Here is a 16,772-nt window from a genome sequence, read left to right on the forward strand (position 1 = left end):
CTCTTCAGGAGGGGGTGAAGGTGTTCTTTCTCTCTCTCCTTCGGGTAATGGAGGAAAGGAATAAGTTCCTTGTTATATCTCCCCTCCCCTTCCATTCTTTGCTTTTACTAAGAGAAGAAATGACTTGCTCTTCCTTCTTTTTTGGGCTCTTCTTCTTGTATTTCTGCTGCAAACACTCCGTTAGGGCTACTTGTTTTGAGTGGATTGGAGCTCTAGACACCAATAGGGGATACTTGGTGGGTGGATCACCCCCTTAAAATCTTGTTCCAATCCGACTTCCCGTTAGGGAGAACGGGGGGTCTCTTTTCCTCACGGTTTAAGGGTTTTAAGGGTACATTCACACGAGGGGGAGTCAGCCAGTTAGGACACCCCGTTCCTCGTCCAAGAGTAGAATTTTCCAAGAAAGCCCTTGTCTCAGACCCTCCAAAATTCAGGGTTTGGAGAAAAGGAAAAGATTGTTTGTAGCAAATAATTATCTGAGAGGCACTGCTTCCCTGGTTCATCGCTCCCACACGGGGTCAGCTTGCTGTCCCACTCATGCGTCATGCGCTTCTACCTGCACTTGCCGTCTGGCCCCTTCGATCGTGTCTTTCAGTCGTCGCGTCTGCCAGGCTTGGCCGTGTCGTGCTCTTCTTCGCTCGCGCCGGTTCGCGCCGACATCTGTCCATCCCGCGTGATGCCTCCCTCTCCTTCCCTGCCCGTTTCTGTACTCCTTTGCGTCTTGGTCGTGGATTGTCACCGCTCTGATACAAAATGTGAAGTTCCAAGCTTTCCAAGAATGCAAATGTGTGCAATGCATGCAGAATTTAAATGCTGATTGACATAGAGGATGTGACCCTCCTCATCCATAGGTGATAGCTCAGGAAGAACTTGGGACATGTCGTCCTACATGCGGCTTCAACAAGGACACATGGAAAACATTATGAATCTTGGAGATACTGGGTAGCTCCAACTCATATGCCACCTATCTAACTTTGCGGATGATCGTGTATGGACCGTAATGCCTATGAGCAAGCTTCGTGTTGTGTGTCACCTTTTAGCGAGGCATAATGGTTGTTATGGAGGCGTAAATGCACATAATCTCCTCCTTCAAAAGACAGATACTTCGTGCATTCATCAACATACTTCTTCTGCTTGGCTTGGGCATCGTGCATATTCTTCTTAGCCAATTGCAGAAGGTCATCCATTCCTTCCAAGTTGCTCTTTGCTTGCTGATTTTTCAGAGCCATGTCTGCAATTAAAGGCGGCACCCCAACGTTGCATCCATACATTTCTTCAAAAGGGCTCATGCCAATAGAAAGGTACTTGGTATTGTTGTAACAAAATTCAGCAAGAGCCAACCACGTATCCTAGGACTTTTGTGTATCATGACAAAAGGGCCTCAAGTATGGTGGCTTGTAGGAGGAGAATGAGCTTAAGGAAATTCATGGAAGAAGAAAACTCCATTTGGGGAGGAAGAGAGACTCTAGACAGAATCTTCAAAGAATCTCTTCAAAGGCACTAGGATCTTCAGCAAGCTCTGATACCACATGTAAATCCATATGGATTTACAAGAAGAGATGTTGAGTCAATCTTGTTAAGGAAGCAAAAACTGAAGAAGAAGAAGAACCAGAGAATGTCAAAGCTCTCACTGCTTACAACAACCAAGTCAAATCTGACAAGGGTAAGGATCCATATGTTTTCTAAGTTATATATATGTGAGGTCAATAATGGTTCTCTGCCATGGATAGTCCATCCTTAGATGATTGTTAGTCTTTTGAGATTTTTCCTTGTTGGACTCATTGGGCTTTACATACATAGCCAATGTCCATCTCCTAGTTGTAAAGCAAGAATCCTAACAGTGAGTCAGAGTTGGGGCCATGAGTGTTGCCACATGATGGTGGGCAAGCCATGGAGCATCCCATGTACTACTGCTGAGGGATGAGGTCATCAATTTGTGGGGTGGAATGAAGGGGCAAATTGATGTGTGTGTGTGTGTGCCTATGGGCTTGGAGTCCTATGCAAGAAGTGTGTGAGTGTAGGTGTGCTAGAAGGTTCTAGTTAGGTGTGTTAGGTTGGTGTGATGAGTGAGTGATCATAGGAGGTGATTGATTGAGATAATCAGGGAGATGATTATGGATCTTCAACCAGCGTGGTGGTTATTTGGGATATACTAAAAACAAGCATGGAATTTATCATTTGGGATTTACAAAAATAATTTAACATACTAAAAACAAGCATGGGATTTATTGTTTGGGATTTACAAAGACAAGTGTGGTGGTTAGTTTGGGATTTACTAAAAGAATCATAGTCTCAAATACATTTTTCATTTTCCAAGATAAGTGAAATATTGTTGAATCCTTGCAATGAGACTACATTAAATTCTTAGTACTATCTTAGTCGTCCTCATCCAGGTTGCATCTAGAACTTAATAGCTCTTACTAGATGAGAGTACACAAATTTTTGTGGACTCTTATGTAGCAGTTTGTAATGGCGGCCTCTCTTGGATGATTTTTAATACCAAAAAGCTCCGACTACAACATCCCACTTCTCATAGGTTGTTCCCCGATTATTCACAAATGATTCCTTAACCTTGTGCTTAGGTTTTTTGCACTGCAACAGAAAGTATGGGTCATCTTCCTTGTTCTCCCCAAAGGCAACAACAACTGCAAAGTTATCCCCCTCTTCCAGACAACCAGTGAGGTCATTAAAACTCTCTCCAAACTATGGCGTGTCATTGTTTGTCACTCCATCTGAACGTAGAGGGAAAACTTAAACTTGCTCCCATGTCTTCACAGTTGTAATGTTCTCACAATCATCATGATCCCCTATGATGCACGCACTACATATATAAGAAAGTTTTATTGTTTTAGTTGGTTGGTTGTTTGAAAAGCACCATATGCTGTGCAAACCAAAAACTCCTTTAGTTTTCTCGCAACCGTGCCGGCTTCTCCTTTGCACTTCACCCACTTTCACTTCATGGAACACTCTACGTAGTACTATACTATTCTTAAGGCTTTGGTTACTGTATGTTGAATGTGCGCCTGTGGAGAGGTTGGCTATAGCCATGTTACATTATCATGTGCATCATTGAGTTTTTATTGAGGGTGTGTTAGTTGGTGTTTAAATAGAGCTTTCTTAATAATAGCACCACATCCATCATGTTCACCCTTGCTATGGCTAGTAGACCCAAAGAAATTCCACATCATGTCTAAATCGGTCAAGGATTTGAACCTGGAGACAAAGTAGAATGCATGGGATGATTTTAAATTGAGAGGCAGCACCATCTAATTACACCCAATGTTATTTTATATTGTTTGCATGGGAATTTTCATTTTTTAGCCATTTCCACTGTAGTAGAAAAGCATGCTGCACAAATAAGGTGTCATGTTCCCTATCATTTGATAGGTAGAAATGGTATGTGCGTTGCACTGACCTGGACTCTTGTGAGTCAGCAAGAAGATTGGCACCAATCGTAGAATAATCAAGCAAATGACTTATGTGATATGCACAAGAATTGTTATTTGCTTATTGTACCAGTGAGCACTTTGCATCTCATCTTGTTCTTGAAATGAATAATTTTCAGCAAAATCTATGACAGAGACAATACTGTCATGGAAAATTTGGCAAGGCACGTCCTAAACTGTTATCCTGCCAACTGGTTGTGCAATTGTGAAGCACATATTTTGGGATGTATTGAACCATGTGACCTATAAGCTCTCTCACTGAGTGCTCTTATGCGATAGTAGCCATCTCTTTTTATCGGATCCTTCAATATTGACATTTTCAATTCTCCTCCATTTTAGAGCAACATGATTGTCTTCCCTCATTTCATTTGGACAGACATGAAATGTCTTCTTCTTCAGCTTCAGACTGCAATGCTTGCATGTGCCATGAATGAATTCAATGCGGTGCCACTCACAGAGGATTACCAAAATTCAAGCGACTGCGTTCGAGCGAGGAATTTCATAAATTTTGACATTCTAGTGTGATGTTTTATGTTCAAACAGTAGCATGCATTGCTTACTTTTACGATTGTTCTCCTACCTATGATATTGTGAGTAATTAATTGTCTTATAGACAAACAACAATTTTTGAAAATGTTTGGCAATGTTTTTCAAGGGTCAACGAAGGATGGGTGGAAGAAAGGGGTCAAAGTATGTGTTTTTCTTGTGCAATTTCGATTTTCAAGGCAAAAAAATAATGGGAGGAGGAGTCTCACTAGAGGCCATGATATCACGGCCTCTTGGGAGGCTCCTCTTGTCGATTTTATTTGGGCCATAACTTGGTCAAATGAACTCTAAATATGGTCATGTTTGTAGTGGGTGCCATGGTTATGCGCTTTAATTAATTGTTGCAGGTACCAACAGGGGTTGAAGACCCAGGCAATATTCCTCCACCCATTTGTTCTAAAAGTGACCAATAAATTTAGCATCTCTGTCACTGACAATTTCCTAAGGGAGGCCATGCTGCTTAAAAACATGCTCAATAAATTGCCAAGCAATCTGTGATGCTGAATAGTGGGTCTTGGAAGGTATGAAGTGAGCCTGTTCTGTGATTCCATCCACCACCACATAAATGCTATCCCATTTTCCTCTATAGAAGGCAACCCTGTGATGAAATCCATAGCTATGTGAGTCCATTTGCCTTCTAGAATAGGATATGGCTGTAATGGGTCTTGGAAGGTATGAAGTGAGCCTGTTCTGTGATTCCATCCACCACCACATAAATGCTATCCCATTTTCCTCTATAGAAGGCAACCCTGTGATGAAATCCATAGCTATGTGAGTCCATTTGCCTTCTAGAATAGGATATGGCTGTAAGAGACCTGCGAGTAGTTGGCTGTACACCTTATTCTGTTTGCAAGGCAAGCATTCAGCCACATATTTAACCACATCCTGCCACATGCCATCCCAAATGAAGCTCTGTTTGATCTTTTCATATGTCTTAGTGATACCCGCATGTCTTGCCAAAGGAGATGAGTGCATTTCGTGCAAAACCAGCAGCCTATACTTTGAATCTAGCACAAGATAAATTCTGTCCTTGCAGCACAACAGCCCATTATACAGCTTAAATTCAGCATGTCCTTGGCTTGAAGGCTCCTGTAACTCCAAAAATATGGGAGCTGCCTTTGAATTCCGCATATATTCTTCCTGAATCCCATGAATCCACTCTTGATAGATGGTGGAAACAAACAAACTGCAAGCCCACATTCAAGATAAGGCATCGGCAATCATGTTTTCTTTTCCCTTCATGTACTCAATGTCGGAATCGTAGGACTGAACTGCAGCCAACCACCTCTTCTCCTTCATGGACAAATTGTGATGTATAAGGAAGTACATAAGTGTCCTATGATCCGTCTTAACCTTAATCGTGCTACCATACAGGTTGTGGTGCCATTTCTCGAAAGCATTTAGGATAGTCAACATTCCTAACCATAAACATGATAGTTCAATTCCTTGGCCTCAAATTCCCTGCTCTCGAAAGCTATAACTCCCTGCTCTTGTCTCAGAACAGCCCCTAGGCCTTTGCCATTTGCATCTGTCTCTACAATGAAGGGCCGTGAGAAATCATGGCATACAAGTATAGGTGTATTACTCAAGGCATCTTTGAGGCCCTCAAAACTGAGTTGTGCTTCTTCTGACTGCTTGAAGGCATCCTTTTTCAACAAGTCAGTGAGAGGGGCTGCCCTCTTGGCAAAGTGTTCAATAAATCTCCTGTAAAAAGAAGCAAGACCCAAAAAGCCTCTGAGTTGGGTGGGATTTTGTGGCTGTGGCCACTCCCTTATGCATTTGACCTTGGTTGGATCCACTTGAATTCCATCTCTGCTCACAATATGACCAAGATACTCAACCTCTTCTACCATGAAAGTGCACTTGCTGGCTTTAGCATAAAGCTGTTGCAACCTCAAAATTTCCAGCACTTGCTTGACATGTTTGATGTGTTCTTGCTTATCCGTGGTTGTAAATGAGGATGTTATCAAAAAATTAGCAGCACACATTTATAAAGAAGAGACTGCAAAATCTTGTTTAGGAGTGCCTGGAAAGTAGCTGGTGCATTGGTCAATCCAAAGGCGTCACTTTGAACTCATATAAACCTCTCTCTGTGCGAGGCTATCTTGTGCTCATCTCATCAATTTTGGGAATCAAAAACCTATCCTTGATAGTGGCCTTATTCAAGTCTCTCTAGTCGATGCACATGCGGTATGAACCGTCTTTCTTCTTTACCAGGTGTACTGGGGATGCAAAAGGAGAATTGCTATGGGAGAGAAAATTCTTCTCAAGCAATCCTTGCACCTGTGTTGCCACTTCTTCCCATTCTACCTTAGAGAGATAGTACGGGGCCTTATTAATTGGCTTAGTGTCAGGCTCTAGGACTCTGGCATGATCAACATCTCTCCTTGGGGGCGACTATGAAGGTATATCAGCAAACAGATCTGCAAATTCTGAGAGCAATTTTTGCATATCACAATCCTCAACACAGGGAATGCTACCCTCCTGAGATATTGACACATTCAGCGCATAGATGGCACACTTCCTCTTGAGCTCCCTGGCTAGTTGCCTTTGCTAAAATGCCCTGCAATTTAGGGGTTGCAATACCATGCAATGTGACAGATATACCCTTGTGGAAAAAGCTGAGTGACAAAGCATTTAAGTCCATGCTGATTTTGCCCAATGATGTCAACCAATCACAGCCCAAGATAGCATCTATTGGGCCCATATCCAATGCCAAGAGATCACCTGCAAATTCACAATCATCAGATTCCATCCTGACAACCATATCTACTGATCATATGCTGTCCATTTGCTACCTCTACTCTCAGCCCACGATCTATTTCAGTAGCAATCAGTCCCACTTGTGTGATCGACATGTCACATGAGTTTGAGTCATGCCCTCTATACTATGAGATCCGAGGCTGTTATCACTGTCTTTTTAGAGATGGCTCCTCTCCCGTTTCCTCTCCTTTCCAGATCAGAGATGCCTTGCCACTTTCATTCATGAGGCAGTTTAGGCATAGAGAGCGGTTGCTCAGATCATAGAGATAGGGACATGACACACAACTGGACTCATCTTAGTAGAGTATGATTACGGGCTTCTTTCAACGAGATCACACAGACCGCCTAATCACGGGAGGTCACCGAGGTAGAGATCCAGAGCCAACGACACAACACACTCGGTAGAGGGTGTGTCCACGAATCATGCTTGGGAACATCCCATCCATGTTCAAGTTAGGAGCACGACCGGCAGGGGTTATAGTGGCCCTTGTCCGATGCAGCCATTGTCAGGAGGCCACGACGAACCACATCCATAGATACCTGCCAGGGTTCTATCTCTAACCTCATGCTAGCACAGCCCCATCCACCTATGGGCCAATCTTGATTTTTTCCCACTCCCCTTTTTGGGGCCTCCACTCATATATTTGATGTATCAAACCAGACTTGACATTAGATCTGACTTGATATGACGATGATGATGATGATGATGATGTTATGACTATGTAGTACTTAGCTTTTAGCTGTTAGCATGGGTGATGGTGCTCGTTTAGTAGCTCCACCCTTTTCAGCTTATTGCATCAGGTTTCTCTTAGTCTCATAGACCCATCGGTCTTTCAAAGACTCTCTCTGCACTCAGCCCCCCGCTACCCCCCGCCACCCTCGCTCAGCCCTCCGCTACCCCCCGCTCAGCCCCCCCGCTACCCCTCTGCTCAGCCCCCCTGCTCTAGCTCTAGTCCCCCTGCTCAGCCCTCGCTCAGCCCTCCCGCTACCCCCCACTTAGCCCTCCACTACCCTCCGCTACCCTGGCTCAGCCCTCCCGCTACCCCCCGCTACCCTCACTCAGCCCTCCGCTACCCCCCGCTCAGCCCCCCCGCTACCCCCCGCTCAGCCCTCCGCTACCCCTCTGCCACCCTCGCTCACCCCCCCCCGCTAAGCCCCCGCTGCCCTCTGCTACCCCCCCGCTCAGCCCTCCGCTACCCCCCGCTCAGCCCTTCCTGGGCGTTGCTGCAGCTAACCGCACCCCCCCCCCCTTTCGCTCCCTGCTACCCCTTCACTCAGCCACTACCCACCTCCCTCCCTCCCTCCCTTTTTTTTCTCTTTTTTTTTTGGGGGGGGGGGGTCTCTTTTCCGTGGGGGGGGGGGGGGAAAAAGGGAAACCACAACCACCTTTTTTTTTTTGGTAAATTAAAAAAAAAAATCCTCACCATCTTAGCCTCTCCTCCTTCTCCACCTCTTGGCTGCCTTTCCACTTCAAGCTTCCGCACTACCTCTCCACCACCTCGCACTGGACGTGCCTCCCATTATGGGGGGGGAACTGGTGCTCCCGCTCCCGGCTGAACATTAACACTAAGATCTGCACCCGCACCCCAAGAGAATGGGGGACAAAGCCAAGAAAGACGAAAATAACAACAACAAAAAAAAGCAAACGACACAATTGAATTTGGAGGATGTGAACACACGTTACAACCGAAGTGGACTCGGGGTAAACAGCAAGGCAAAGTTAGGACCCGCCTCAGCTTCTTCAGCATCTATCTCTACCTCAACCTCAACCTCAACTCCCGCTACAGTGTCAGTTTCGCTTTCAGCTCCAACCTCAGCTCCCTCTATCTCTATCTCTACTTCGACTTGAGTCCCCGCTTCAGGCCCAGCTCTAGTTCCAGTCTCAGCTCCATCTACATCTACGATCAGTGACATACTCATGCCCATGGCGCCGGTTGTTGTTCCCTTTCCCTCTTCTCCTGTTACAGCCCTCACACAGCTTATGACACCTACTTCTGAGGTGTCATACACTGTGCCGCATTACACTTCACTCTCCCCTCTCCCTCTCAGTCAGCCCATCCTCCCACACCCCGTTGGGACTGCCTCACCCATTCCACTGTCATGTCCGTTCCTCACTCAGCCACCGTCCAGTTTTCGGACTCAGTCCCACTCTTTCATGCCACAGTCACCACAGTTTCAGCATGGACATGGGTGGACTGACACACCAGAGGCCCGTGAGACCCTACTCACGAAGATACATAGTTTTCCTGAGCGTGAGATGGAGTTGGCTCGCTTCGCAAGTCCCCTTCAACTAGGAGCAGAGCCGCATCATACAGGAGCAGGCTAGGGCCATTCGGGAGCAGGCGGGTCTTATTCAGGGACTCAGACAGGATATCATGCAGCTCCGACAGGAGGTCACAGCCATACACACTATCCCAGGGAGTACCCTGGTGGTCGAGGCACAGATTATGAGCATGCAATCTGCTATTGAGGAGACTTCCAGATGGGTTGACGTGGCCAAACGGGAACCCGCAAGGGCCACCGTTTCGGCTACCCTCATGGAGCAGCAGCAAAGAGCCAGTAAGGCTCTCAACATCAGAGTACGCGGGATCCCACGCACTGAGGCTACACCGATTTGCTCAGATTTGTACTCTCATAGCAGGAGGCAGAGTCGATGGACAGGATTTCCAGTATTATTTTGGTTCTCAGACTCCGTGACACCTGGACTTGTATCTTTGCATTGGCATATTGTACTCATCCCCCCATTTTGCACCCAGGGGCGGTTTCCTTGCATCTAGTTTACTTTGTATTTAGGCTCAGATTTGACATTATGTACTTTCACTTGCATTGTATTGCGTAGCACTTAGATGATATTCGACGATGCCTCTTCTTTGTGGCACGTTGATTTTGTGCTATCTTGTATGTAGAGTTCTTGATGTCCCATGGGCCCATTTTGGCCTTTAGTGGACAATAATACACTTTCTTTCTTTCTTTCTCTCTCTCTCTCTCTCTCTCTCTCTCTCTCTCTCTCTCTCATTTGAATCTCAAAGTATAGCATCTAATACTGACTACTTAGAATGGTCGAAGTGTTTTTATTGAAAAGACAATTGATATACCCTTTGAACGTGGGCATTTAAAGTGTTAATCTTTTCAATTTTCTATCTTGTGGCATATGATACGAGTCTAGTGCAAAAAACTCCACTTTTAAAGACCTGACTTTCATGATTTGATCGTTTATTTCTTCATTTATGCACTTGGTGAATGGATTGTCAAGGCGTCCTCTATTTAGATGTGTAATGTAAAAAAAAATTCTGAGAAAATTCTCATGATGTTTCTAAACTGTTCTGTTCATGATGACAGCAAGCAACATTAGCTCTGAATGCTACACGACGGTTTAGATACACGTTAGCTCTTGCGTCTGAAAATGTTACATGGAATGAACATGCAAAGAGGGTCAGAGCCAGCATCCATGCCTTGCGTGTAAGTATGTTGTGCCAATAGGCACGTCTTTCCTTCATATGAATCGTTGTGGTACCTCAATACCTTGGATACACTGATGGAATCTACTAGGTTTTCTCAGAGTGTGCAAACAAGGCGAGGTTGTGGCTCGTTGTCTTCTTGAGGAACAAAGTGATTGCGATAAAAAATTTTATTATGGGATTAGGTTTCAAGGAAGTTGGATGTTAATACATGTTGGTCTTTTGATGTGATTGTACATAGGCTTGACTAGTTATACAATATTGTGTGTCTGAGATTATGCATGAGGGTTGGAAAAGAAAGGTGACTAGGCTTACTAGAGTGACCTTTTTGTGTAATGACTTTACCACCCTCTAGAAAATGCAAGTCTAGATTTCAATGAAAGGTTGGGAGACGAACACCAATAGACTAGTAGCTGATTGTAGCTACTTGTCAATAAGCCTAGGGAGTTTTCTAGTATAGGTAGCTATGTTTGCTTATCAATAGGCTTGGAGGCACGCTTAATTTTACCCTTTTACAAAGTTATGGCTGCTAGTCAATAGGCTTGGAGGTGTGAATTGGTTATGAGAACAATGTATTAATAGATGGGCCAGGATCATATAGTTATGATATATTAGGTTCCTTGTTTCGAGGTCAAAACATACACGCTTTTTCAAGCTCGCGATGGATAAATACTTGGGGGTTATAGAAATCTTTTTCTTCATCCTATTTTCAATTTGATGTCTTATTTGAATGAGAAAATACTCTCTATTGCATAAAGAAAACTACAAACTTCAATAAGGGTGAGCTTGCTGGCAAAATTGTTAGGCAAGTATTAAAGAGAAATTGTGATAGGAGAGAACATCTTATAGAAATCCTTTTCTTCATCTCCTTTTTTTTTCCTCAAGAAAAGGACTTATATTAAGTATGTAAAAAACCCGCGAGAGCAAGCTCAATGCAGAAATACATCATGCAAGCATAAAAAAGAACACCCTAGAAGGGGCCAATAAAAATCTCCTCAGAGAATAAGAAATATACCAAGGCTGAGGCTGAAAGTCCTCAAACTTAGCCAAGTCTGCCAGAACTGAAAATGAATTCTTGCGAAGTACTCTGTCGTAGGGATTCGAAGGAGCCCTGCGGAAGGAGGAGTGGAACCAATAACCCCCTTACCTCTGTTAGGTGTAGATAGACGTGCAAGAGAAGAAGGGGGGTCCCGCTGCATGACCTCGGCATGAATCTGCATGACCTTAGCCACTACTTTGGCATTGTTCTCAAGTAAGGCACGGGTCTCTGGAGAAAGGTTCTCCCTAGGTGAGCGCTCCTGTACATGAACACGGGTTGGAGTAGTGTCACGGGGGCGTAAAATTCTAAGTACTTTAATGTACTACAAGACCGTGACAACTTTGGTTTTAAAAGTCCAAGCATGGGCTTAATAATGTGTAATTAAACGCGGCATGATGCGTAGCACATAAGCGTAATTAATCCCTAGGCCCAACGGCATTCCAAGGAATTAAAAGAGTGGTTGTTAGAAAATGATGATGTGGCATTTCTAATGGGCCCCCTATACCTTCAGTGGCCCCCCTAGAGTTCGAGGTGGCTCTAGTGCCTTCTACATGCTCCTTTGCCATTCCTGGACCTTCCTGGGCCTTCTAAACTTCACGTGTGGTTTTCTCTCTCATCTTCTCCCTTTGTTGAGATTTTGGACTGGTTTTTCAGCCTCCTTCAGCTGAATTCCATTTTTCTTCATAACTTCTCACCCGTTTGGATTCCTCAACTTCCGTTTGGCCCGATGGCTTCCCCTCTTACCTCCCCTTCGTAGTGATATGCTTTTCCCTCCGTGCATTTGGTAGAACGGGCAGAGCTGAGCACTTCTTTTGCTGGTCGAATTTGCAAAAGTGGCTTTTTCTGGACCTTTTTGCTTCTACCGCCTCCTGGGCCTCTCCTCTTGCAAAGCTACAGCTTTCTGTTGAATTTCGAGTGGCCCCACGCGCTGGTTGACTGGTTTTTCTCAGTTTTGGAGGACTTTCCGGCGATGAAACTTCTCCAAAACCTTCTCAATGCATTCCTCTATGAAGCACGCTTCTTTTGAGCCCAAGAACTCCCATTTCTTCGCGACAGAAGTGCTTCTTTTCGCATTTTTCAGTGGAATTCTTGCTAGTCGGCTCTTGTAAATGCTCTTTCTGCATGCCTTTGCGCTCCTCTTTGGCTGAGAATGCAATTGGGCATTGGCTACTATGTCCTCTTGGTGATTGAGGACTTGGTTCGAGTTTTCAGGGCTTGGTGAGTTGTGATTTTGCTGAGTTGTGATTTTGCTGCTGCAATTTCTTTTTGCCATAAGCTATTGGTTGGCTTCGTGTCCCGCCTCTTTCTTGGCTCATAGGTGCTGAGGCAGTGCTACATGAGTCATTCTTTGGTTGGGTACTTTGTTGATTTTATTTTGGAGCTTTGAAAAGCTTTGTGAATGCCATCTGGAAACCACTCAAAGAGAGTGCAGCTGGGGTGCAGTGTGATTGCATCTGGACAGCCAATGGAATTGCATATGGAAAAGAGAATGCCTTTGGATTGAGCCTATGGGTTAAGTGCACTTATGTGATGGTATTCTATGCTTGAAAGCCTTGCGAAGGCTTAGTGAATTGGGGCTGCGTGCTCAGTTGCAGGGAAGGTCTCCCACATGCAACTTGTAATCATTTCACCATGAAATATAAAGAAATACCGAAAGGGGCGCCACGGTGTTTGGGGCCAATCGGGTGCACTTGTCTATGTTTGTTGAGCAGGGGCATTCTAGCCTCCATCCCTTTTTCAGTGGTTTTGTTTGTGAACAAATGGGTAAATGCCAAATGGTGATCATGCAATGGTTAATGGTTGTGATATATGCTTTGTGAGCTGTAAATAAGTGCTGAAGTGATTAAAGGTTTAGTTCCACTGCCCTTTGAGTGATTAGAGGCCGGTTTCAAGCAGTCTCATCTGCCAATGGCAGGACAGGAATGTCTCTTGCCTAAAGAGACGAGTCTGCGGTCCCATCAGTGGTAGCGTGAGGTACTAGCTCGCCAACTCTGGCAGGCACCCAACGGGGGACGACCGAAGCAAGACGTGTTGACTGTCCTGTCTGCACTGTAGAAGTACTAGGACGAGAGGCTGATGGTCTTGGCTGTGAAGCCGAAGGTCTAGCAGTGCATGAAGCGGTAGGAACTGGTCATGAGAAAGGTCCAGGTTAGGTGAAGCTATGGGGCGCACCCTTGGATCTTTTAGGTCTTTTCTTTTTCCTTGGGCAATCTCTGGTAAAGTGCCGAAGGGTCTTGCAAATCCTACACTGATCCTGTCTCCTTGCAATCTCGATTGTCTGTTTGAAGAAGGAGCCATGTGGATGCTGAAGCATAATGTGATCATCCGAGATGTTAGGGTCAGAGGCAATGACCCTAACATGCTGTATCCCATCAGACCTGACTGCCTCTGCTGCTGAAGTAGGCATCTCAGGGAGAGGGGGGATCTCAGTAACCACTCCAGAGGCAACTTTAATGGAATGTAGCAGTCGATGGTACACTTGAGGAAGGCGTGGAAATCTTATGAAGAGTGACGTCGTCCGGCTGTCCTCCTCGACAAGATCAAACCCAAATGAAAAAGGGGTCAAAGAAATCCTCCTGGAGCCTAGTGCTAATGGGCTAGCTTGAAGCACTGTACGTGCTACCTTCGAGGAGTCAAAAAACAATTTGGAAGAAACCTCGCCCAAGCAGACGAACATCTGTGAAGTGCCCTACGAGGTCTCTAAGTAGAGCAGTGAGCATCCAGTCCCTGGCCTGTAACCTAGAAGGGTGGGACCCATGGATGCGAGCAAAGAGCAACGTGGAGCTCTCCTGCTTTGTATCTTTCTTGAGCTGTTGCAACTCGTCTTTTGAGAAAGTGATGGTTTTCGCAGCCGGTGGAAGCGGGCGAGGATCGGCTGAAGGCTGGGCCATCGTAAATGAAGGTGTGAAGGCCGAATCGAACACAAAAAGCTCTGTTCGACCAAAAGTGCTGCTAGGAATGGCTAGGAAGAGGATAGAAAGAGGCAGAAGGAACAGTTGGCGGGGGGGGGGCGCTGAGGGAGGGGAGAGTGAGGGCTAAGGGAGAAGGGGGTAGCAGCGAGGGAGAGGGAGAGAGTGAAAGGGGCGGTAGGGAAGGGAGAGGGAGAGTGTGTAAGGAGGGAAGGGCGGAGAGGGAAGGGGGAGGAGAGGGTAGGCGAAGAGGCTAGAGGTAGGCGGGTAGGGCAGAGAGGCTAGGGGAGTGAGGGCAGAGAGGAGAGGGTAGGTAGAGAGGGGGGCCGTACAGCCGTCCAGCAAAGGGGAGGGCAGTGGGGCTGAGAGGAGAGGGAGCGAGGCTGAGAGGAGAGGGCAGCAAGGCTGAGAGGAGGTACGGGAGGGAGAGGAGAGCACTAGGGAGGGCCGTACGGTCGTACAGCTGAGGAGAGGGAGAGGAGCAACAAAGGTCGGGGAGGAGCAGCAGCCCGCTTTCGAGGAGTGATTCTTGGAGGTTGGAGCATGCATGATTCTAATCAGATTTTTGGATCCGATATATCATATGAATCATGTTTTGTATTGGCTACAGCATAGAGTATAGTACTTATTTTTAGGATTTTGTCATGTCACATGTGACATGGATCATGTTTTGTATCACTTTTATGAGGCTTCAGCCGAGGCCCCAAACTACTTGTCATTTATGATCTATCATCTATTGTAATTGATGTGGCGTGTGCGGCTTTGCCGAACTTTGAATTCTTTGAAGTTATAAGTTATTGTGAAATTTGAAGATGTGTGTAATATCTTTCAACTTTGTAATGTATGACATATGTAATAACTATAACTATAACTATGTATATATATATATATAAAATTAACCTTAAAACCAAAACTCCGTTTCCACTGTTTCTTCCCGTTTGTGTTTCCCCGTTTTCGAAACTCCTGGGAACTATGTTAGGGTGGTTAGTGAGATACCTCTACTTGCTGGAGTGCACTGTTAACTGGTAGAGGCAGTGAGGATGGATGGGGTGCCACATGCTAGGATCCCCCTAACATCACTGAGGACTACATTTTGCTTCAAGGTCCATATGGATACATCATCTTAAGCAAATGATTGAGATTGCAGGATGATAGGACTAGTGCTACATTATAGACTCTTTGGGTAGTTTGCCAAAGATTGCCTAAAAAAGAAAAAGAGGCCTAAAAGTAAAACTAAGAACACTTCTTGCTCAGATCAATAGGGTCCTTCGACTCAGCATGCACCTCCATGACGAAGGTAGGTTGTAGTGCGGTTGGTAAATTTGCAGCTCTAGATTCAATATACTAATATGTCCTGGATTCCCAACTTCAACATCATCCCCTCTCTCTCTCTCTCCACATAGTAGGTGGTTCTTCTAGGAGGAGGTCCTCCCTTAACCTTCGCTGTAGGAGTTAGGCCTTTTGATATATCTATCAAGGCAAAAACTTGTAATTTACATGACGTGGTTGCCACTCCTTCTCAAGTTGTGGCCTTCACTCGAGGATGGTCACTCCCTTTTAGCTTGTGCAAGATAATGCATTTACTCCCTTGGCTGATTGTAGAGACTCCACGAAGATTGTTCCTTCCTCCCGTGCATTCCCCGATTTTTATGCAGTATTGGATGGTAGGCCTCAAGAAGATTAGATACCATGGGGTGGATGCTTCTACTACTAGGTCAGGGAAGCAGTTCCAGGCTTCTTTCTCTCATCGATGAGGCTTGCTAGCTAGGACATTCAAGGTCTTGACGGTATTCCTCATTGTTTCCATAGACGTTGGATATGTACTTAGCTTCATCTAGGTTTCATGGAGACCCATTGATATTTACTTTATCTAGGAGCACGAATTGGATGACAAACTGTAATGATAAGGATTGCAAGAAGGCAAGTGAATTGCTTTTTGGTCGCACGTTTTGGTTTGCTGCACTTGGCACCTGAAGAGGGATAGCATTTCAGTTTCAGCCACTATTCTCTCTCTTGTGTGGCCATGGCATTATTTTTACATCTAAGCTCTTTGGATCATCCTCTTGATTGATGGGGGCAAGATTGGCATTTTAATGCTCTATGCCTCCAATGACAGGAGGGAATAAATACTGTTTTGGAAAGAGTTGCTCTCTTGGGCCCCACAACTAATTTTTGGATTATTGGAGGTGCCTTCAACATAGTGAAGTTGCCATAATGAAAGAGGGGAAAAGAAGGTGACATTTACTGTCTTGTATTGCATAAAAAAGCCTAACCGTGCCCTCTACTTTTGGTGAGCCAGTGATTGGGTTTCCTGTTGATAGGGCTTCTTCTTCAGGTGGCAGGGTTCTTTCCCCTGTTGATTTTCCGCCACTTGGTTCCATTTCTCGCTCCTCGAGCAGGAGGTCTTCCCCTGTTGAGGGGTTTGTTTCCGCCACTAGGTCAGGTAAGGTGTTCCACTCTACATCCTCTCGTCGATGAGGATTATTAGTTGGAACATACAGGGCCTAGGTGGCGTCCCACATCGCCGTTGTAGACAGCTGATCCGGGATCAGCTTCATCCAGGTGTTAATTGGGGTTCCATTGATATCTTATTTATTCAAGAGCACAAACT

The 16,772-nt window shown here is 45.3% G+C and overlaps 1 protein-coding gene across 5 annotated transcripts in view; it reads left to right on the forward strand.

Moving 5' to 3' along the window:
- LOC147901563 (calcium-transporting ATPase 5, plasma membrane-type-like) overlaps positions 1–16,772 on the forward strand; it is a 399,091-nt gene that overhangs the window by 33,728 nt on the left and 348,591 nt on the right. For all 5 annotated transcript variants that reach the window (XM_087374321.1, XM_087374325.1, XM_087374323.1 and 2 more), the window contains one exon: positions 10,095–10,214. In XM_087374321.1, coding sequence (XP_087230447.1) covers positions 10,095–10,214 — 120 coding nt within the window. The remainder of the gene's footprint in view (positions 1–10,094; positions 10,215–16,772) is intronic.

This window comes from Dipteris shenzhenensis, chromosome 5 (genome assembly GCF_047967505.1).
Source record: "Dipteris shenzhenensis isolate YYH24624 ecotype China chromosome 5, Dip_SZ_1.0, whole genome shotgun sequence".
Classification (NCBI taxonomy): Eukaryota; Viridiplantae; Streptophyta; class Polypodiopsida; order Gleicheniales; family Dipteridaceae; genus Dipteris; species Dipteris shenzhenensis.